General features: G+C 35.3%; 1 protein-coding gene across 7 annotated transcripts in view; it reads right to left on the minus strand.

The window, feature by feature from the left end:
* The window catches only part of BRAF (B-Raf proto-oncogene, serine/threonine kinase), a 59,703-nt gene that overhangs the window by 6,171 nt on the left and 29,629 nt on the right, over positions 1 to 23,903 (minus strand). For 3 of the 7 annotated variants that reach the window (XM_070948031.1, XM_070948033.1, XM_070948029.1), the window contains 13 exons: positions 22,284 to 22,387; positions 21,663 to 21,765; positions 19,978 to 20,126; positions 17,938 to 18,057; positions 14,302 to 14,461; positions 13,019 to 13,055; positions 8,488 to 8,624; positions 8,063 to 8,180; positions 6,828 to 6,912; positions 5,888 to 6,064; positions 5,035 to 5,081; positions 4,097 to 4,215; positions 3,478 to 3,609 (listed from right to left, as the gene is read on the minus strand). In XM_070948031.1, coding sequence (XP_070804132.1) covers positions 3,478 to 3,609; positions 4,097 to 4,215; positions 5,035 to 5,081; positions 5,888 to 6,064; positions 6,828 to 6,912; positions 8,063 to 8,180; positions 8,488 to 8,624; positions 13,019 to 13,055; positions 14,302 to 14,461; positions 17,938 to 18,057; positions 19,978 to 20,126; positions 21,663 to 21,765; positions 22,284 to 22,387 — 1,488 coding nt within the window. Of the gene's footprint in view, positions 1 to 3,477; positions 3,610 to 4,096; positions 4,216 to 5,034; positions 5,082 to 5,887; positions 6,065 to 6,827; positions 6,913 to 8,062; positions 8,181 to 8,487; positions 8,625 to 11,153; positions 11,274 to 13,018; positions 13,056 to 14,301; positions 14,462 to 17,937; positions 18,058 to 19,977; positions 20,127 to 21,662; positions 21,766 to 22,247; positions 22,388 to 23,903 lie in introns of all 7 variants that reach the window. The other 4 variants (XM_070948027.1, XM_070948028.1, XM_070948030.1 and 1 more) reach the window with 4 other exon arrangements.

A 23,903-nucleotide genomic window follows, 5' to 3' on the forward strand; every position in this document is an offset into this window, starting at 1 on the left:
ACTGTAACTCTTTAAACAGTGTAGCTCTTTAAACTTAGATGAAAGCTAAACCGATAAAGTAAATAGAAGCTGGGAAACAGCAAAGAATTTTCTTTTTTTCTTCCTGTTTGAGCTTTTTTTTCTTTTGGATGATTTATGAACCTGAGTGGTTGAACTTTGGGGCTTGGTGGGCCTAAGTGGATTATAAATTTATCAAATTTATTAAATCTATCAAGAGAAGAAAGGATTAGGGTTTGAAGATTAGCATGGAACTAACTAACTTTTTTTCTTTCTTCCTTCCCTCCCTCCCTCTCTTTTGGACTACATAACAGCAAGTTTGTAACTATTTGGAGATTTTGGTGGTGGCTTGATTTGTGAAAATACTCTTTAAGTGGAAATTGGTGGAAATAACTTTGAAAATGTTGCAAGTTTCTAAAAATAGAGGTGGCTTTGGGTTACCAGATTGGGAATTGTATTACCAGGCTTCAATACTTACTTGGGTGAAAGAATGGGTTGGTTTGAGGGACAAAAGACTATTGACCTTGGAGAGACATGATCTTGAATTAGGTTGGTATGCTTTTTTATGGTACAGAAGAAACAAAATATATAGCTATTTCCAAAGACCCTATGTTAGGAATGCATTATTATTAGTATGGGAGAAAATTAAAGAACAACATTATTTGAAAATACCGGTCTGGCTCTCCACAATGGAGGAACTGATTTACCCAAATGTTATTGATATAGAGAATGTTACCAGATATAAAGGGGGAACTTAAAACTAAGCAGTAACTGAGTGAGGGATTGAGATAACATGGTGGCCATATGTGCAGATACAATCTAGATATGAGAAGGATGTTAAAATGTATGGTTTGTATAAAGAATTTACAAAATTAGATCAGATATTAACAGGAACAGATGAAAAATTAATAAGGAAAATATATAGTTATTTGTTAAGTATTAAAATGGAAAAGGAACAAGTAAAAGAGACAATGATAGTATGGGCTAAAAATTTTGGCTATTCGATTGAGTTAGATAAATGGCAGAAATTATGGAATAGAAATTATAAATTAACAATGTCTATTGCATATGAAGAAAATCTTTATAAAATGTTTTATAGATGGCATTTTCTGCCCTCAAGGTTAGCAAAGATGTTTAAGGATAAATCTGCAAAATGTTGGAAATGTCATCAGACACCTGGGTCATACTATCATATCTGGTGGACATGTCAAAAAGCGAAAAAATATTGGACAAAAATACATACGTGGCTGGAAAAAATGATAAAACAACATATAGATTTGAAACCAGAGACAATTTTGTTGGGCATTTTACCAGACAAGTATAACAAAGGGAATGTATATTTGATTTTACATGTATTGACTGCAGAGAATAGTGTTTGCACAACAATGGAAAAGTGAAGAGATCCCAACAGATGATGATGTGATTAGAAAAATATTAGAATTTGCAGAAATGGATACGCTAACACTTACAATTAAGGAAAAGAAAGAAACTGAATACTTTTTGACTTGGGACTTATTTTATCAATGGCTAGCTGACAAAAACAGGAACTAGAAACAGAATAATATATGGAAGGATCAGTGATATAAGGAAGATATGTTAACTTGTTTAAACAAATATGATTATGATTATGATTATTAATATAATTGATATTAATGCAAGGAATACTGTTGTGAACACTGTATTATTTCCTAAAAGGATTTGTACCCAGACAACACACTGTTCAAATGAAATTGGAATTTTTGTATGTTATAAAAGAAAATAAAAACTTTTAAAAAAATGCATGGGACTGTGAGTTTGGCACCTGATTGCAACATCTTAAAGCAACTGCATCTTTTCCTGGGAAGTCTGTGTTGCTACATATTGCAAAGCACTTTTCAGACACAGAATGCAAATGCTGCACAAACTTAAAACTTTTAGGCATATTTCAAAAGTTTAATAGAACCAATTCAGTTCTTTTCCACACTGGAAGATAAAAGGCTGACAGGAAATGTAACATGTCCGTCAATTTTAGTTTTGCATCAATTGCATATAATTCCCAAAGTGCCATTTGTATTAAATACATTGGTCCAGGATCTTAATAATTCTAAATAAGCAAAGATAGACACCACATTGATCTATGCCTTGCCTACAGCAAGTACAGTAATTTAAACAAGAAGGACCATTTTAGGCAGGCAATACCCACCACCATTCACTACAGTATTCAGAAAAAAATTACCAAATGTTACTAAGTCTCAAAATTATTGTTACAAATTAGGTGCCTACTTGGTACTATTATACAAAAGAAATAACACTGTACTTTATTTCAACAACACTGGGATTCACATTTACTTAAAGCAAAACCTAACTTGAGCATACTCACTTGACTTTTAAGATCTTGTTTAAAAAGCAGGTAGTATGCCCAACATTGCTAATTATTTTGGAAATCTTCTCAATTTCAAAGACCATCATTTGGTATAGGATGGAAGCTGCTACTGTTACAAGTAAGCCACTTTTCTTTCTCCTGGCACACTGAATTAATTGCTCTGTTCATTAAATCGGGAGATCATATTTCACTTATTTTATGCTCAAAAGAAAAGAAATCTACAATTCTGAATCCCTAGACCTCAAGATGACTCAAGTATCCCAAAACCAAGATCTTAATGCAAAAATATATTAAAAATCAATATTCCCTTTCTAGATCAGCTTTCTGCAGCTTGGTACCAGATTCCAGCTAAAAATACTGACGTTTTGGATAATATATCTAGAGGGTAGTAGCCTTGAAACCTGAATAACCCAGATAACGTTACATAATTATCTATAGTGCTGATTCTCAAATGAAGAAAAGGTTCACTGAAAGTTGTCAAATAATTACAATTTATCACATTATTTTGTACAAAAGATATACTGATCTTTGAATGTAGATATTTAAGTCACCTAACATACCAGCAGATTATGCCATACTACCTGAAAAAAAATCTACCCCAAACTGAAAGCAGTGAAATGTGTACAAGACAACATTGCAAAAGCTCAAACAATCTGTCAGTACCACAGTACTTCAATATGAAAGGATGGGTATCGGTAATCCTCAATTTAAATAAACCATTTGTTTAGTGACTATTCAAAGTTATAACAACACTGAAAAAAATTACTAATGACCAGTCCTCGCACTCCTCACGGTTGCAGCATCCCCACAGTCATGTAATGAAAATTCAGGTGCTTGACAACCAGCATGTATTTATGATGATTGCAGTATCCTGGGGTCATCAGATCACCGTTTGCAACCTTCCCAGGTGGCTTCTAACAAACAAAGTTAATGGGGAAAGCTGGATTTGTTTAATGATCATATGATTTACTTAACCACTGTGGCCAAAAAAGGTTGTAAAATTGGACATATTCACTTAACAACCAACTTGCTTGGCAACAAAAATTCTGGTTCTAACTGGTCATAAGTCGAGAACTTCCTATAACTTAGAAATAACACCTTTCCCAACCCCAACTTACCTGGTCCCTATTGTTGATGTTGGAATATGGCAACTGCCCAGTCATCAGTTCATAAAGGACAATTCCAAACGCGTACACATCTGATTGAAAGCTATATGGATTTTTATCTTGCATCCTAATAACTTCAGGTGCCTGTGACATAGAAAACAACATGTTTTAATCTGTTGCAATTGCAGATCCCCAAACATGAAACTAGTATCTAAAAGGATAAATAAAAACTATATATTTATCCTCACTGAATCTTCATTAATAGAAATTAAGTAATTTCTAAGCAGATACTGAGTTGGTCAAATTGTATGCGATACAGTCATGACCTTCCTTTAATGATTATGGTAGTTGATTAGTCTATCACTGATATTAAAGGGATTGATATGATGGGAAAAAAACATAAGACAACTTTGGACTCAGATGTCTAGTGAGAGGAGAAAGTCTTGGATAGAAAGCAAAAGGTTTCCAACCATTCCATCTGGGGTGATAATTCTGCTACACATTAGGAAAGCTTCCCCTCAGCAAAGCCAAGTGTTTATTTCCATTTTAAAGATGTTGGAAATGTTCCTTTCTTTGCAAAAGGGATTGTGCAATTTTGGTGAACAATTTGGAAAATACTCCCTTCACCTACCATCCATAGAATAGATCCAGACAACTGTTCAAACTGGTGGGATCCACTCCATCGTGACTTCACTGTTGCTAGACCAAAATCACCTATTTTTACCGTGAGATCTTCATGAAGAAATATATCTGACAGGAAATGTAAAGGAAAAAAAAAAACCTAAGCAGGATCTGACCTGGCTGGCAGTTGGATGGGAGGCCACCAGGAATTGAAGTTTTAAAGAGAAGATGGAAAAAAACCCATCCTGAAAGAAGACAACAACACACCACTTCAATATTGTTACCAATGAAATTAAATGGGTATGTCCATGAAGTCAACAAGCGTCAAGCTTTCCTACGATAAATGTTTTAGTTTTAAAATCATGTATCAGACTGTATGATACACCAATATGCAGCTAAGAGGGCTTTCAGACTGCATTTCTAACTTTGGTTAGTGATGATAAATTAAAGCAATGTGGTTACAAAATGGACGTCCATGCAGACACTGAGACTCCAAAGCTTCTGAAAGTTTCATACAGATCACATATTTATATGAGAGATAGTTGATTTTATATAATGAAATATACTGGCATGAAACACACTGATGTATTTTGCCCTTCTACATTCAAGTCCTATGACACTATGCTCTGAAGTTCATTAAAAGAAATCAACACATTGATTGTTGGATTTGGAATCACAGGAATGAATAAAAACTTGACTTGGGATAAATACACTGTTCACACTGTTTTCAAGACATATGAATCTGGATGCCCATCTCCAAACATATTTAGATGTACAATAATTAGTTAGGCACAGAATATATATTTGCTTTCTTTAATAATTAAGGTTGAAACTACTCCAATATCTACATATGCATCTTCAATTTAACCCCAACTATTACTTTTTTCCCTTCTTCTTTTACTCATTTTGAAAAAAGGTGAATGATAAGTTAGTGTTTTTAAAGGATACTATTACTCTTGAGGTCTCTGTGGATGATAGACTTGGCATGCAAGTAACTGCAAAGTAGCAAAACAGGCAGTGAATTGATCATGCCACTTACTTAAGGAATTATCAAAAAGCCAGGTGAAATTAAGTCGTAATAAAGATAATTTGTTACAGCAAAGTAATCAGCACCTTCCACTCCTCACAATTTTAGACACTTGGATTGTAATCCTATGTATATTTACCATGAACATATTTTGTGCTGTTTCTATAAACTCGTTTTGGAAGGAAGAACCTACAACTTGGATTAAGTTACAAAAGTATATATATACATATACACATTTCCACCCAACTAATACAATACTGCTTTTATCTTGTGAAATTAGGATTTAAATTCCTATTGCCATTACAAATCCTTTGGTATGTTTAACAATGAATAAAGTTTAGACTCTGTTCTATACTTGCTTTTTATGAAGCCTAATCAATGTTGCCTACTTTAAAATTTTATTAATCCCCGTATAAGCTATTTGACTTGTCACAGCAATTCTCGGTAAAAGATAAAATTTATAGTTTTAGTTATTTCTATATGTCTGTTATGTTGGATGAATTTTTATTTATCTTTTTGGTCTTTGACCATCTAGCAATCAATCAATGCATTGCAGATTAAAACTTCCAAGCACTTGTGTTTGTGTTCTATATTTATAGATCAATTCCCTTAAACTCAGCAATAATTTGAAAAATCAACATATTTGATTGTTTTAAATATCATCTTGAATAAAAATAATCTCCACTGTTTGAAACTTCCTATGAATTATTTCACCACAGAGAACTAATTCAGATTTCCTGCTCCATATTGCTCAGCAAATGTTACCCAACTTACTCCATTCCTTGTGCTGTCTGGCGTGCAATATCAATCAGCTTTATCATTTCAAATTTAGTCTCAATGATGTGTAGATGGTGATAAAGACTGGACCCTTCACACCACTGTGTAACTATAGCCAGCTGTGGCTTTGTTGAATAACCCATGAAAAGTAATATATTCACATGTCGTGTTTTCCTATGGAGTTGGAAAAAAGGAAAACTTAAAATTACTTTGGGAAAAAAAATCCAGCAATAACATGCTATTCTAGAGATTAAAGCTTTAAATCAGCACTCACTTAAATATCAAATCATATAACGTCTGACATTTTGTTCTTCATTTAGACTGAGTTAGATGCCACTAGAATGCCAGCAAACGAAGTATGGAAGAATAAAATTCTCCTACTGGTGGTTATAGAATTCTAGCACTCTTGTTTTGCATGGTTTTCATTTCTGGACATACTTGATCTGTTTTTCATTGTTCCTTGCTTTTAAAAGGTCAGCCATCCAGAGATTTTTTTTTTTCTTGTTCTAAGTAGCCCCGTTTTTATAAAATACCTGAGCAATCATCCCCTCAATTCACTATTAAAAAGAAGTGATGGATCAGAAGGACAAGATCCATTATTAGTGATTACATGTATGGAGCAATTGAGCAGGAAAGGCAGAGGTCATTTCTGATTAAGAGCTGTGGTGGTGCAGTGGTTAGAATGCAGTACTGCAGGCCAGTAGTTCGATTCTGAACGGCTCAAGGTTGACTCAGACTTCCATCCATTCAAAATTGGTAAAATGAGGAACCAGATTGTTGGGGGAAATATGCTGACTCTGTAAATCACTTAGATAGGGCTGTAAAGCACTATGTAGCAGTATATAAGTCTAAGTGCTATTGCTATTATCTAAATGAATTCTTAAAGGTTAGTGGTTTTTCTGGTTGTGTCACCTGTATTTAATTTATATAATCTTACCTGAGAACTCCTACTTCATTTTTAAAAGCCTGTAGCTGCTGAGGGGTGGGAGCTGTAACATTCAACATTTTCACTGCAACATCACCTTAAAAAAGAATTTCAAAAAGTGAACTACGGATATTTTGCTCAAAAATTAAAGTGGCAAGGTATTTACAAAAAGCTAAACTACCAAAAATTCCCAAAGAGGTTGAAGAGTTATTGGACGGAAACATAACGATGATGGAGCTAACTGAGGCAATTAAGAAACAGAAGAATGGAAAGGCACCAGGCCCAGATGGACTGCCAGCCGAATATTATAGAACTTTACAAAATTCACTATTGATCCCAATGCTGGAGGTTATGAATGAAGTAATGATAAAAAAAGAAATACCCAAGACATGGACTGAGGCATACATCATTTTGATTCATAAGGAAGAGACAGACCCACAACAAATCAAAAACTATAGGCCGATATCCCTGCTAACATTTCTCACTGGCATTCTCTTCTTGCACTGTAAACCTTTTATGATGTCCTTTTCTATTTTTGATGTTATTTTACTGTGCAGCACAAAAAAAGCTGCTCAAGAAACAAGCTCAAAGCACCATGGGAATATTTGTTGCAACTTTTCTTTAACCATAAAAGCAGAAGCCAGTGTAGTGGTCAAGTACCGATTACTGTAATAGTAATAATAATAGTCAAGTAACTATTACTGAAATGGGGGGTTTCAGCAGTGATCCATTCAGATCGGGGAAGTCACTTTGTAAACCGGATCATATAATTAATAAGTACTGCCCTGGGCACTGAACTAAAGTATCATTGAGAGCCAGTTTGGTCTAGTGGTTAAGATGCTGGCCTAGAAACCAGAAGACCATGAGTTTTAGTTCCGCCTTAGGCATGAAAAACTAGCTAAGTGACTCTGGGCCAGTCATTCTCAGTCCAACCCACCTAACAGGGTTGTTGTTGTGGGGAAAACAAAGGGACGAAGTATTAGGTATGTTCGTCATGTTGAGTTATTGTAAACTATAATAAATGTGGAATAAAAATCAAACAAAAATAAAAATATCTGGATCCTAACAAATGCACGTTAATCAAAAAGTTAGTTTTTATCTGATAAAATATTTTTGGTAGCTTTCAGAATTGGTTCTCAATTCTCAAAATTGGTTCTCAAAATCCTTAATACAAAGAAATCTGCTGGGATTTCAATAATTGTTTTAAATACTTTGGGTGACAAATAGTTGCTGCAGTAATTACGTACCATGCCATTTCCCTTTATAGACTGTCCCAAATGAACCAGAGCCTATCCTTTGTCCAACTGTGATCTGGCCATCTGGTATCTCCCAGTCATCACTTGAATCTCGTCGACCTAGGGTTTTCTGCAAGAAAAGCACATTTATAGTTCCATAAATCTTTTTAGTAAAAATTGTATGCATGGTGAATGTGAAATGGCCTTACATTTACATTTTTAAAAATCCCCAATTAGCCCAAACTCATTTTATAAGCATAGCACACCATGTTATATGACACCAATCCTTGAACATTTCAGGGGAATTTGCATGCACAAAGAAGGAAAGGCTGTGGACCCCCTTTGATCTCCTATCCATACTTAAAGAGTTCAAGACACTTGGCTTACATGGTGAATCTCAAATGGGTGCTAGTTCAATAAGCTAATTTTGTCCTTACCATTCTAGTTCGGTCTTCAGAAGATGACGAGGACTTCCTCTCTCTCTGAGGCCCTGGGGATTTCTGTAATGCTTTCACATTAGTGAGAGATCCAGGTAAAGACGCAGGTGGTGTGGCAGACAATCCTGTAGTTGAGCCTACATTTGTAATTAAAGGTCAAAAAACAGCTCCAGGTTTTTAAGGACTAAGATACATTGACTTAATTAGCAAACAGTAATTGCAAAGGTTGTGTATAAGATGCAGTATTTCTAAACACAACACACAATTAAGTGTAAGGATTAAAATTTGCAAACCAGGTGAATTTAACAAATATTACAGGGTGCAATTCTAGCTCAATTTAATTATAAAACTTTTACCAACAGATAAGAGTTAGAATTGACTCTAATTCACAAAAGAGGAAAGGACAAATTTGCACCCTATAAAGTTTTCAGAAGTTGCTAAATTATAAAGAGATACTGGATTCAATATCTTTTTATAATTTAGCCACTTCTGAAAACTGTATAGTCCTTTACACAGTTTTTAAATTTTTAAGGTAACTTCTTATATTACTTCGCTTTTTCCTGACCCTTGTTTTTATTTATTTCCTTGTTTAAAGTATTTATTCGAAAGAGGAATATATAAGAAGCTAGGTGTATTAAAAGAAAATAATGTAAATTTTAAGAGAGTGAAGAGATCTTTTTGGTGGCCCCTACTGAAGGAGCTAAGCAGAATTTTTTTTTAAAAAAAAAAATCAAAACCTTAGACCTCTCTCTTTTGCTTTTGACTGAATATTTGGAAAGCTATTTTTTCATTGGTTTCCTTTTGTGTGTGTGTGTGTGTGCATCTTTTAGCTTATTTTCCCAATGTCCATGTAGCAAAAAGGGAGATTTCGTTCTCCCCAGATATTTTCAGATTTCAAGAATATATCCTGCAATGCTGTACAGATGTTAAATTGTGCGTGTGTGTGTGCTTTTTATAATTTTAAAACAGAGTTTAGTAGAATTTAAAACTTTAAAGGCATGGTAGGGAAGAATATTTCTCTTTCTCCTTTCCAAATCTTTTAAGCTGGCAGTAGAAGACAAGCTTAGTTTCCTAAGCAGTCATACAGATATTTCATGGACAAAAGGATATAAATGTTGGAATAAGATACAGTATAGATTTATCTATTCCAGTTTTCCTTAAATGAGCATCTTCCAGATGTGTAGAGAGCATAACTACCAAAATTTCTGGACAGCAGTCTTGGACCACACTTTTTGGAAATTTTTGGATACAGCCCCAGGATATCTGAAAGATTCTGTGTTAATGAAGTGATATTCAAATGCTAAAACTGTACCAGTAAATAAAGACTACAGTAGCTGAAATTTGTTAAAATTTAATTTATTAAACAAAACTGTATCTTTTCCAACAATATAAACCAGAAACATTTTAATCTATGACAAAATAAGAAAGTATGCTTAAATAATGCCTGTCCTTGGTTTAATTGTTTAACCTGGTTTGTTCTAAAAGGTATTTATTTTTAATTATATAACTAATAAGGTGAATAGACTTTCCTAGGAAATAAATTGTATAAATTGAAGAATTACATTTACACGTCTTTTTTTGTAGAAATTGTATTGCAGTGATTTATTGCAATACATCATTATATCAATATTTTATCCTTCAATTTATAATTTCTGGACTATAGTTCAATCAATGGGGGAAAAACTGTTTCTGTGTCTAATTCCAATCCTGAATTGTGGTTCTGGTGTTTTGCCCAGATTTTTTTTCTGTATCAATAATCTCAAGTAAAGTAGAATATTACTATATTTTGGTTCTCAAAACTGATCTTTACTTTAGCTGAACCATCCTACACAATATAACATATCCTTTTAATTTACAGATTAGTCACAGCAGTAAGATATAATTGAGGTAAATCATATTCCAGATAATTAACAAAATTGCTAGCAGAATCGTTAGCTCTGCAACAGATTTCTGAAAGACAGTGTTAAATAGGATTTTGCTCAAGCATTAAGTTAAAACTGACAGACAAGAAAATCAGGAATGTCAATCTACTCCAAAATCCTGGAAAGCCTCAAGATCATGCACAACAGTATGGTCCTGCTGGGATCCAGGCAGAATTGTCAACTTCTGTACTGAAGTTCACTTCAGCATCTATGAATTAATTGGCTGGAGGGCCAGCAAAATGGCATAAGTTTTATCTTACAGAATACCTGCTTTAAAAAAAAGAAACCTGGCCAATTTGATTCCCCTCCCCCTTTTGTGTCAGTTGGCAACCCTACTTCAGAAAAATCTGAATAAAGTTTTGCACAGATGTTAATTATCTGCAGGACTTGTCCTGTCCTCGTTTTCATACTGTAACTCGAGACTTTGTAAAACAAGCAATACTTCGAAAGAAGATAGTCCAAAAAACCTTATCTCTATAACGTAATGCTCCAGCAGCTTTATGACAGATGTCCAACACAGAATAATTTGTGAGTTTAATAAGAGTGAGTGACTATTAAGTGAAAAAAGCACATTCAAAGCATTCCAGCCAGGCTAAGCCAAAAAATAAATAAATAAATAAAAATGATAATGTTTTGATAAACTCACACACTTACATACACACGCTGTGAGGGTGAGGCACAAACAGCATCTGTGGTTTTATTTAGTTTGATTTGGGTGAAAATGAGAAAGAAGAGCCCAACTACCTCTGAACACTGGGCCAGGCTCAAAATCAAACACTATCTCACTGGGGACAGAATGGAGGAGGGGACTGGGAGTCCGGGATTGGTATTTCCGAAGGCAGCGCATCAGCTGGTTCATAGGGGCTGTTAGAGAGAAAGAGACGGGCAGGCAGAGACAGGAAGACAGACACACAGAAGAAATGAAAGTCATGGGACATAACTGAGGTGCTTAAGACTCCTATGCACAGACTGCTTATGATTTTGCAGGGCAGAAACTTGTGATTCCATTTCAAAAACAAAATGCAGCATATTATTCAAAAGGCTGGGAATTGGTAAGCCCCAAAAAGAGCCTACTGACCAGAATTTAAAATGACATACTAGTACACAACAGACAGAATGGGCAAAACAGTTCCAAAAGCCACAGCTCCCTAGACATATGCAATTGTCAAATGGGCAATGTAATGGGCAGCATTCATGGCTTGAAGTCATACCTGCAGTCTCAGATTTGCAAAGTAGTAGCCAGTTTGTTAGATGTAACTGGGAAAGCGGGGAGGGAGAAGAAACAAAATCCTGACTAAAAACTGAGTCTCTACTAAATGTTATAGTGAAGGCATAGGTTGCAAATGTATTAAAAAGAAAGAAAACAAACAAACAAATGTCATGGAAAGCAAAAGGGCCAGCTGATTAAGGATACATGCTTTCCTGTACTGCATGGTACAGCCTGCACCATATAGGCAAATGATAATAGCCAAGTCAAAGCATTAAACGAAGCTTATCCTGAACAGGATCTATAGCTATTGCAGCAACACCCACCAAAAGTGTGCATGTAACATGGTGGGGAAAATACACATTTCTGCAGTTATGACTTTTGCCAGTGACATTTCTCTTTGCTAGACCTGCTGATAAAACTTGAAGCGACTTTTTCCAAATTGGCAATGTTCCAGCATTGCCTGACCATGGATCCTGGCATTACAATCTGGAGATGCCAAGCTTGCAAAAACTGTTGTACATTCTTATAGCATGGGAGCATCATAAATGTCCACATTTTTTAAACATATCAAAAGTAAGAGGGGCCAGCAAACATGATGACTAGATTGAAGACGTCTGCATTAATTAACATTCATCATTCATTCTACCGATGAATGAATTCGTAATATCATTCATATCATTCATTCTACAGATTAAAAGCACAGAAAGTATAAGCATAAATTTCTTTAGCTTGCATGCTTATTATTTGGTAAGTGCCTGCAACTGATAAATGTTTGCCAGGAAGACTCTTTGAAGAGTTGTTCAGAATTGTTTTTCATTGATTGATTAATTGGCTAGTTTAAGTAATGGAATTTATCTAAAAATATGCAGTATACATTTGTGTATACATGCTAACACATACTCTAGTAACCTGGCAATATCCAATTCTTTTTCAGCAAGAATGTACATAATATCTCCAAATGTTATGTTTTTGAGAAATATAGGTATTTTCTAGGATGCTCTTATTGTATATTCTTAAGTTGTCGATTTAGAAATTGTGCTAGCTGACAGACATCTTAAAAAATAATCATTTTTAATATAGCAAGATGGCAGTTTAAGCTTTTTATGGCACAAGGAGGAAAAGGATCAGCTGAAGGCCTGTTGCCTTCTCTTATTCTGATTATCTGTTGTTTTTTAAAAAATACTGGCTACCACTTTGCATATTGTTCTCATCTTCCCTTCACCCACATTGAAATGCAAATTGGTGAATTTTTTATAAGACAATGGACAAGCAAGTACAACTGAATTTCATTGCACTACTTATATTTCTCTCCTGTGTCTGTATTTTGCAAAAAGGAGGTTGTATAAAGGGGAGGAGGCAAAGCAATGCATTGGGTATGCAAGAGAATAAAATAACTTACCTCCCTCTCCTCGCAACCCTTGATCTCTAATCAAGTCCTACAAACCAAAAACAAAAACTATATGCACCTTATTCATGCATTATATATGTTGCTTGTCATTAGTAGGACTGGTGATATAGCACATTCCCCCCCCCCCATTTAACTAAGAAAAGCATACTGAAAGCAGGTGCAACGATACAGCATACTTTACTATCAACCTACAAAACACTCCCTGATCGGCCAATAGCTGAGATTTCCAGTAAAGACTGCTTGAGCTCTTTTGGGTCTGGAAATGAATTATCAAGCAGCAATTGGGAGGATGACCAGGTCTAATAGATACTTTAAACACTGTTTTAGAGACTGAAGGAGGAAAATGAAGCCTACTGATTGGAGATACAGGGAAACAGTGATAATCAATTAGCAGTGTTAAATAGCCAAGGTGTTAGCATATGGACCAACTTCCATTAATGGAAAAGTAGCAAGCTTTTTAATAAAATACTGAACTATCAGGCAAAATAAAATCAACAGTTAACTCGGGGAGAGATAGATGTAGCATTTAGTAATGCCAATCAAAGGTAAGCCCTCACTAGCTACATTGCATTAGAGAAACTACAATAATTGAAGTTATTTAAATAAAAAATCATTATGATTCTTAAAGTATGTGATGTATCAAAAGACATTCACCCATGTCAAGATACTTGCAGTCTTTGTGTAGAGCTATATCCATACTATTTATATTTATTCAGCTTTGGGAGGGAAATGCTCTTTCCATAATTTTTCTGTTTGTGTTTTAAAGATTCGTGATAGTTTACATGCAAACATATTTGACCCATTTGCTTATTTATATCATCCGTCACAATTTATCAAAGAACTAGCTGTAATTTAAAAACAGGTCATGTAAGTTTACCCTTAGAATCAATATCTGATTTTAAATTCAGGAAGTTCAAAACAGCATGATCTATTAGTATCAATACAGTATAGGTAATGCATGGTCCATAAATAGTATTTGTTTAACAGTTTAATATATGTAAGAAACTAAAAATTTAACTAAGAAAGTAGTCTTAAATTCTAGCAATGTATGTGGCTAAATCTGTGCATGTGTATGCCTTTGAGACCATTTCCTAGACTAGTAAGGCTTGTTTCCATTTTTCATACCATGGAAAACAGCAAGTAGATTTTATTTGTAAATTGCAAGAAAGTACTCAGTTGTCTATAGAATTTTTCTTGCTACACCTGCCTCCAAATGTTCAGGATAAAGGAATAAATACACTAATTGTAAAGAAAACGGTTAGTTTGGAACTTACATCAATATTGACTGGCTCTATTGTATTGATGTGCACGTTGGGGGCAGATGATGAGCGATCACGTTGACCAAACTGATTTCGATGGTCTTCATCTGCAGGTCGGAATGGTTGAGGTATTGGAATGGATTTTGAAGGAGATGGACTGGGGAGAATTGGTGGGCTGAGAAAGTCAAGACATTAAAAAAAAAAATGTAAGATCTGCAGGACTTCATTTCACAGATGTGACAAAAACATTTCCCACAGCAACTGTAAAAACCTTCCATACACTTTATAGGCTTCTGACACAGGACTATGACCAGTGTACTATTGTACATTGTGAGACAGTTGGTGAGCACTCCAGTTCAAGTTAAACTTATTTACCTGCTCAATTGTCTGACTAGAGCAGGGGTGTCAAGCTAACGTTGTCACGGCGGTGTCATGTGACGTATTGGGACTTTCCCCCCCTTCGCTAAACCGGGTGGGGGCGTGGCCAGCACGTGATGCATACAGCCCGCGGGCCATGAGTTTTACAGCCCTGGACTAGAGATTTTAAGTATAGGATGCCCTAATACATTAATATTCCTGCATTCACAATCTAAAGTACAAATACTTATAAGCATATGTTATACATAGATGTAAAAAAACAAATTCATTGGACACAAAATTTACGAGAAGCAGTTTAGTAGTAGTCCAAAAAGTGGAACCAAAACACATTAGTCAAAAGACAGGTAAATGAGGGGTTTTACTGGTGATTAATATGATTTGTTGAATTAACAGGGTGGAGAGAACATATATGATAAAAACATTCTGTATTCTCTGATAAAAAGAGAGAAGTTATTAGGGAAACACTTTTAGGGCTGAGAAAAGGGTTTTTGTTTGGGCAGAGTTTTTTTCAGAAATCAAATATTGTTTCATTAGCAAAATGGTGCATTTGATTGTAGATAAGGTTTATCTTGAAAAAAAGCCACTGACATACAAGGTTACTTGTAACTTTGACTATGTATGGAATAGGCGGACTTTTTAAAAAAACTGGAACTGTATCTTAGTTATTTCATTCAGCAGGACAATATATTACATGATCTTTGATTCCGTGTATGAGAGACAGTAATAGCAGGAGTCTGAAATCAAGCTTTTCTTTCTTTACATTCAGATTCTACATAGTTATGATCCATATCGCCATAGTCCTTTTTGAGTGATAGGACTGAAGTGTGTGTGTGCATTAATATTTGGACAGGAGACATTTAAAGAAATAATAGAACTACAGATTGTACTGGTAAGTAAAAACAATCTAAAAAGGGCAGTGTAAAATCACTTCCATATTGTTGCTAAGCTTACTACATGGGTGTGTTCATACAGCCACTGCCAACAGTTCTTATTAAAGGAAGGATTAAAATAATAATGTGGTTAATTTCCCTTTAATAGTACTGGAAATCTAAAGAGTGTAATTGTATACAAAAATATGTACAGTATTTGTTAGATTTTTAGCACAGTTTAACAAAGTCACATTAAGTTCTTTTAATAAGGATTTAAAAACAAACAAAAACAGATCTAAGCCAGTAATTGTGAAATTTGCTATGTGGTTACTTCAGAATTAAAGTAACAAACACAAATAAATGGTAAACTGATGGAGATTAAAGTATTAAAGAAGCACAAAATACTTAGGATTGTAAAATCATATAGATGGGCCTAAAGATATGCAAAATATTTCAAATCTGAACTATTGTGAACTTCACTCTATTTTGACTTCACCAGAAGTACTCCATCACTACTCCAACCTTACTAGAAGAATCGTAATCCTAATCTGATCTCTGTTTGAGATCAGAACACTGTTTTTCATTGACATTTCAATAACCATGAAATGTAAACAAGAAAGCCAGAAGCTGAAAACTATCTCTATTTGCACTTTTGCTTAGTTGGTGGGACCCAGCTTGCATGTTGTGCTACCTACTTAGTAAAAATTATGTTTCTGAATACTGTGTTCAGACTTAAATGTTGTAAGAACTGGAGGGGAATCCTCTTTATGTTTATATATGTATCTCACAATGGTGTTTTCTCTCCTGCTGGAAAGACTTCTCCCATATGTTGAAATTGAATATGATTTAGATTCAGAAATACTCTGGGACATGCTTTCAGTTTTTTTTTTTCAAAGAAGCTCAAGGATAAATCACTTTGTTGGGAGAATAGGGTTAACTGAGCCAAGCAATATCTGCAAAGGGGCAGAGCTGATTAAGATGGATCATCTGATGGGTCCAGCTGGCTTTCTAATAGAACTTGGGGAGTTTCCCAATGATCTGAAAGGATATTTTATTGAGCATATTGTTCACATCTGGAATATGCAGGCAATGAAGGCAAACAGGCTGCTCAATAAGATTGTCTATGGTGTATCTCCTTGTTTGGGCCCCCAGGAAACAAAATGGGTGAAGAGACACCTAGAGTGATGCTAGTGGAAAACAAAAAACCAATGTGTGGCTGGACATGAGCAAGACTCAGATGAGAGCCTGCCTTGTAACTATAAAAGCCATGAAGGGTAATTACGCCTCAATTCTTATTGTGCCTGCAGAATGTTAGGCAGCTGCACTTTTTCAAAGGGTGCAAAAAAAAAATTCTATGGGGGAAGGATGGGACATAAAATCCAATCAATCTAAGTAGTGATTGCCTGGCTGAACATTTGGTGGATTAAAACACCCACACTTTTGAGAGTAAGGATCCCAAGGAAATAGACAAAGACCTCTGTGATCTTGGCTCTGCTATTTGGGAATCTGAACTCTGCCCCACCTGGTTGCTAAAGGCAGCAGGGAAAGAGTGTAGAAACTGGATCCAGGGTATAGTCAGTGGTGGGTTGCCCCCGGTTCGAACCGGTTCGCAAGAACCAGCAGTAAAACTGGCGGGAGGCCATGCCCACTGCCCCGGATGTCATCATCAGTAATCTGTGCATGCGCAGAAGCTTCTGCATGTGTGAGCGAAGCAAGCGAGTGCGATCCCATTGCGAACTGATAGTAAAAGTAAGTAGAACCCATCCCTGGTATAGTCCACAACTCTTTGAGAGAAGGGGAAGTGGTGGAGGTCAGGTCTGAATGCAACAAAACTGGAAAACTACTGTCCTATCTCTTAGGGAGAGGTAAGTTATTGAGAAAGGAGTGGAGCTGCAGTTTCAGAGAGCTTAGTTGGAGATACAGTGACCACCCTTGTTCTCCTAGAACTCTCAGCAGCCTTTGACTACACTATTCTTCTGAACCACCTACAAGAGTTAGGAGTTGGGAGATATTAGTTCTGCTTTTACCTGAGCAGGCCGATCCACTTGATAATTGGGGTGGGAAGAGGTCAGACTCCCAGGTACTTTGGTATAGAGTGCCTAAAAGTTCAGTCTTTTTCCTTATTCTACACAACATCTGCATGAAACCCTGGGAGAGGTCATCTAGATGTTCAGGGTGAGGTATTAACCCATTTTCTACTGCAATCTGAGGATTTATTTTCAAAAACAACAATCTTCTGTAAAGTCCCCAATTTTAATTCAATTCTGCATCAGATGCTCAACTTTTAAGTACAAAGGTAGCAAACCACAATCTACCAAGTCAAGATACAAAACAGGATTTTGAGTCAGGCAACTTATAAATAAAATCTTAGTATGATTAGGATAGCCAAGATTTAAGAATGTACCCGGAAGAATCTGAAAGGGCTACTGAAGAGTATGATCCATATGCCGATGTGGCCTCCCCTACAGAGGTCTCTTCTGGTGGTATTGGATGATGTTCAAAGAATTTGGAGACAAAAAGTAAACTGTGGAGCAAGAACAAGAATAATAATGTAAGAGAAAGAAAATATTATAAATTTATTTATAAATAAATTTAATTATTTATCAAATCCCCCAAAGAAAGCAATAGAAAATTATACCCAATTTGGAACTTTAAATTTAAAAAGTTTGGAATTCTCATTCAAATAAATTCCTTTTACTAGGTAGAATAGTAGAGATCTGGTTTCTGCTTGATCTAATGAACTTTCTGCTTGTCTGTGTGATAGAAGTAAGGCTAAAATGTTACATCTGTAATGGAGCTAAATCACTCCATGCACATTTTAAAGCTCTCTTTTTCCACATGAGCAAGTCTTTAGAATAATTTTATTGGTCTCAGCTTGATGGAGAACAAGATGGAATACCCTCTGCCCAAGAATAAGCCTGCAGCTGAATGGATATATGAGTACATTGCGGTATCCTTTTATTGTATACCTGTGTTTATTAAATCATAGAAATATCATCAATAAGCATTTTGTTTTTTAAGCACTGCTTCTGATTTTTAAAGACTATTCCTCAGATTAATCTGAACAAAGGACATTATTCTTTTCATTAATGAAATCTCTAAGAATGAAAGTCTTTTATCAGTATTTATATTAAGACCTGTACTAAGACTCAGCATTTTCTGCCACAACAGTTTAAATCCCTTTATTTTATGATGTAGTGAATAAAGGCAGGATCAGAATTTTTTAAATAAATAATTACATAAATAATTCTTGCCAATGTAACCCTATTTTATACAAAGTGTTCCAAATGACAATTCTATTGGTCTAGCAAGTCATGCATTATTGAAATTTGATGGGCTTGTCAGTCTGCCTTGGATTTTAGAAGCACTGCATATGAAATATAGCTGGAGCAGAATGGGTCCAATATAAATCTTTTTATGATACAAAACCATGTATGCACTTGATCACTTCCTTTTAAATTAAGATTTGTACTACTCTGTATCCTTGTTATTATTATGATTCATCGCAGTCAGCCAGATGTTTAGTGTTATTTTATATCTCATCTTTGTTGTTTTTACAAACACCTCAAGGCAGCAGATTGATTTAATACTCCTTCCTCCTATTTTCTCCACAACAACAACCCAACTCAGCCCAACAATGAGTTGGGTTGAGAGAGTGACTGATAGGACCCAAAGGTGCTTTTTTCAGGAGGCAACTGGACTTTCTTGTTTTTTCTTTGAAGACGTTTCTCTTCTCATCCAAGAAGTTTCTTCAGCTCTGACTGAATGGTGGGGAATGGAAGGATTTATATTCCTTGCAGACAGCTGGTCATTTGCATTCTCTTTAGAGAGTCGTTGAGGCCACCTGGAGGTTTATCTGTGTCCTCAGGGACACCTGAGTAGTGCAAATGTGTGTGGAAGCTTCTTGGCTGCAGGATGTTTTCTGTCCCGTGTCCCTTCTCTGTTGAAGACAGGCGCAGGCGGTTGGGGATGAGTCTGTGTTGTCTGCATCTCAAACTGAAGCACAGATGGTTCCTGTGGTCTGCAATTTTTCTGGAAAATCCGTTCATACTCCCACACCATTCAAAGGGTGTTCATCCCAAAGCGCATAGCAAACAGTCTATGGAGATTCTCAGTCAAAAGTATATGGAGATTCTCAGGTCATGGTTGTCCCAAAGGTGGGACAGGTTTTCAGGAAGCAACTGGACTTTCTTGGGGTTTGGTTTTTTGTTTTTTTTTTGGTAGGACTAGAACTTACTTGGTTTCTAGTCTGATTGCCTTAACACTAAACCAAATTGGCTCTCAGTTACACTGCAAGCATCTCTCCTTATAGAAAAGACATCATCACAAGACATAGTTTCCTTTTGTATGCCACTATATCTCATTAATTTTTCCTAGAGTTCTGAACTGCAAACTTCTATTTAGGGACAGAGCATTTAAATGCAAAGGGGTTCCAGTTACTTACTCAAGCTGATCATAATTCACACACATTAGTGGCACTTCAGTACTGCAACGCTGATGAAATTTGTAACCACAGGTCTGGCAACGAAATCCCTGGAAAAGCAACTTTCTACAGAAGTCGCAGAACGCTAAAGTGAAGAATGTCTTCCGTACCTATGCCATCAAGAAAATAAGAAGAGATAAAGTCCTATTTTGTTCAATATGATCTTACCAAAGAAATACTGTTTACATTTTATTTTGATTATGGTTCATTTCAATATTCAAAGTGTACTATAAGTAGTACACTTTTAGTTGTTGAAACACTGAAAGCAACAACTCAGAACCTAGATTAGAATGTATCAGGTATATTAGTCTACAACTCCAAAAATTTGTGGTCTTTCAGCATGTTGACTAGCGGATTTTAACAACTAAAATTTAACGCTTTTAGAGGATATAAACATCTATCTATAAGTATTATGTCAACAAAGTTATGAAAAGTCCATTATGATGGTACAGTGCAAAGTTCATTCTTTTGTACTTGTATTGCAACATTACACAGAAGCATTTAGAGGAAAGAATTTGCATCATGCTCTCTCTTCCTTCCTGCCAGCAGATACCCATTGGCATCAAGTTAGGAAAGCTGCTTTAGAAACATAGAAGAATATATGACTAAATAAACCACACTATTATCATTAACAAAATTTAGAGCATATTTGCTTAAAGAAATGCTGTATCATTATATGTTTATTTGCATTAAAGCAAAATACAATTTTCATTTATACAAGATAATGAAGTATTTTCTCTTACCATTAGTTGGTTATTTGCCTTCAGGCCTAAACTAGCAAGTTCATGTTCTGACTTTTTACTGTATTTTATTACAAGGTATTTTATGAAAGAAAATGGGCTCAAGATTTCAAGGCAATCACCCATAAAAAATAATTCAGTTAAAATAGTTTAACTGCTGAGGTTTTATTCAGTCATACAATGGTGGAAAAACAGGTATTCTTGCTGCTCCTTTCTGTTCTAATTTAAACATTTTGCCTAGCCCTATTCTCTTTTACTTCTCTGAACAGAGGTGGATATCACTATTAAGAAATATGGGTCCTAAATGCTTAGGACTTTAATTTATACATATTAAATCATATTAAAGCCTACACACCCACATACCCACACAAACATTTATGAAAGCAAAATGAGAGTGATTCCATATGCAATTCTAAATACATCTGTTTGAATTGCAATTATCTCTTAAATCAATGCAACCTACCAGGGTACCTGGTAAGGATTAGGGATGTCAAATTTTTGTAGATCATCAAGAATTGACCATGAATATCACGCAGAGGCGGAATTACATTCTGCTAAATTTAAACACTATAAATTATAATATCTCTAGATTACGTTAGCCAGATTGCAAGCAAATTGGTACATATTTCTACCAACTGTGGCAATCTCTAATTAGGGAGACCTTCTGGTTGCAAATTTTAAAAGAAATTTGGAAAAAATAATCCAATAATTTTTCACAATTAATTCTGCTATCAGCTTTCTGACTGTGTTTCCTAAAGCACACAAATACAGAGACATAAAAAAACCAACACAATTTTGATCAAGAGTGTGCTATGATTGCAGTTTGGAAAAGTTATCAGAAAGAATATAAATACTTTGCTTGGAAGGTTTAAGACCAATGTGGTTTTTAAAAGTTGCAAGACTTACAAAATTATGTGTCGTAAGAGGCACATTCTCCAAGACTTCCACATGTAGTTCTTCTCCCGTCAACCAGGAAATGTCTGTGTCCCAACCAATGGGCTTCTTTTCCCTACAGGGTAAATAAGTTCTTTGAGGTTAAACACAATTTCTAAACTCCGTTCTTAATGATGAAGATGTGCTTGTCAGGAGACAGTGATACCAAATATTTAGTGTTTGTTTCCCAGCCCTTTCCTCATAGAAACTTAATATAATTTTTTTAAAGGAATACTCATTCTGATCAAATGATAATTTCCTCCAGAACTAAAAATGTTCCAGTTTAGTGTCTCCACAGAAAACCAGAGACAGAAACAATTTGGAAGTTGCTACACTATAGTGTAAAGGAGAGATCACATTGAACCAACTTCCAGTAAATCAACTAATGAATCCAGAAAATGAATTCTTCCCTTCCTACCATCTGCCCTCCCACAGTCTCATCAGCTTTTACTGGGAGGTTCTCATATTTGTGAAGGCCCCTGCTTTGAAATATTGAAAGCTAATATTCTCAGACACCTGGAAACAACCCCTTTAGCAATTTTTCTCTCAAATGATCACCACCCACAAAGCCATATTGCAATCAAACCACCATACCCATCCTGTATACGGTAAACAGCACAGCACTCTGGGATAAGACCTCGCATCATCAAAGCTTTCTTTAGACTCTCCCGGACTGTTACTCCACATCGTGCTGGAACCTACAAAGTTTTTTTTTTAAAAAAACCACTGCTTTACATTTCAGTGTAGTATCATGCAAGATATTTCAAAACTCTAAAAAGAGTGTACTCTCTTTAAATGTATATATTTTAATGTTTACAAGCTTTAAGAATTCTGCTAAAACAGATCAAGCAGTGTTTAGGAATCTACTGGTTCTGAATATAAAGAATCAAAATCATTCTGTCATGGATAAAAGATATTGAAAAACCTCTCTGAGAATATGCCAGATCTCAGGAGAGTTTTGTGAGCTCCTTGGAATGCTTCCTGAAGATGGTTTACAAAAAACCTCAAAGCATAATTATTGCCAATCAGTATCATTACTATTACATATACATTTACCAAAGTTCTTAAATATTCCTGTAGTACATATCAAATGATATGGCTGACATTTAATACAAACATCCTTTTAAGAGACTTGTGTCCAGTTCCTTTTTTATTATAGCATTAAAATATATTTTGAATTGAATTTTGAATTTTATTCAATTTGTATACCGCCCTTCTCCTAGTGGACTCAGGGCGGTGCGCGGCCAGAACTAAAACACATACCAATACAAAATTTAAAATTATTAAAAGAATTACATACTTTGGCCCAAATTTAAAACAATTCGAATTAAAACCCATTCACAAATTAAAAGCTGAAAAACTAAAAAAAGACTAAAAAATAATAACTCCTTACAATACTTTTTTCTGCAATTCTGCTGGAACACAAAATAACCAGAAACATCATCCTGTCAATCAATTTGCAAACAAAACAAAACAAACCCACTGTCATTATTATCACTTTCTATTTACATATTTTTGCTCTCAAGCTGTTTTATTTATTCAGGAAAAAAACAGCTGAGTGATTCTGAATGGAATTAAGGCAGGGGTGAAATGCTCCCAGACCGGATCGCCCGATCTGGTAGCGATGGTGGCAGGTGGTTCGGAGAACTGGTAGCAAAAATCCCTGCCCCCCCCATGCCCAGCTGAGCCGCATGATCATTAGAGGCTGTTTTTTATATTTTTAAAAGCATTTTTTTTTGTAGAAAAAAAATGCTTTTAAAAGCCTTTGATGATCCCAGCTGAGTTGCCTGATCGTCAGAGGCTTCTAAAAGCATTTTTTTCTGCAACCTCTTAAGGTTGTAGAAAAAATGCTTTTAAAAGTAAAAAAAAAAAAAGTTGGCCACACCCATCCAATCACATTACCCCTCCCCACCAAACAACGCCCACAGAACCAGTAGTAACAAATTTCACATTTCACCACCGAATTAAGGACTAAACAAGAGTCTTATTCTTGAGGAAAACGGAACATACTTGTATTCAGATGTCAAGTCCTACGTACGTTCATGGTTTTTAACTGAAATCATGAGACAAAATAAATGCAGGAGAAGATATGGTAATCTGAAAACTTTGCAAAGCTTTGTTGTGAACAGGCATTTGCCAGTTTATATTAAAAATTGTGTAGTTACTGTTAACTGGAAATTGCTGAGAATGTGAGGAAAGAAAATAATTCTATGT

The sequence above is a fragment of the Pituophis catenifer genome, unplaced genomic scaffold (assembly GCF_029215685.1).
Source record: "Pituophis catenifer annectens isolate HBS135680 unplaced genomic scaffold, rPitCat1.0.hap2 SCAF_7, whole genome shotgun sequence".
Taxonomy (NCBI): Eukaryota; Metazoa; Chordata; class Lepidosauria; order Squamata; family Colubridae; genus Pituophis; species Pituophis catenifer.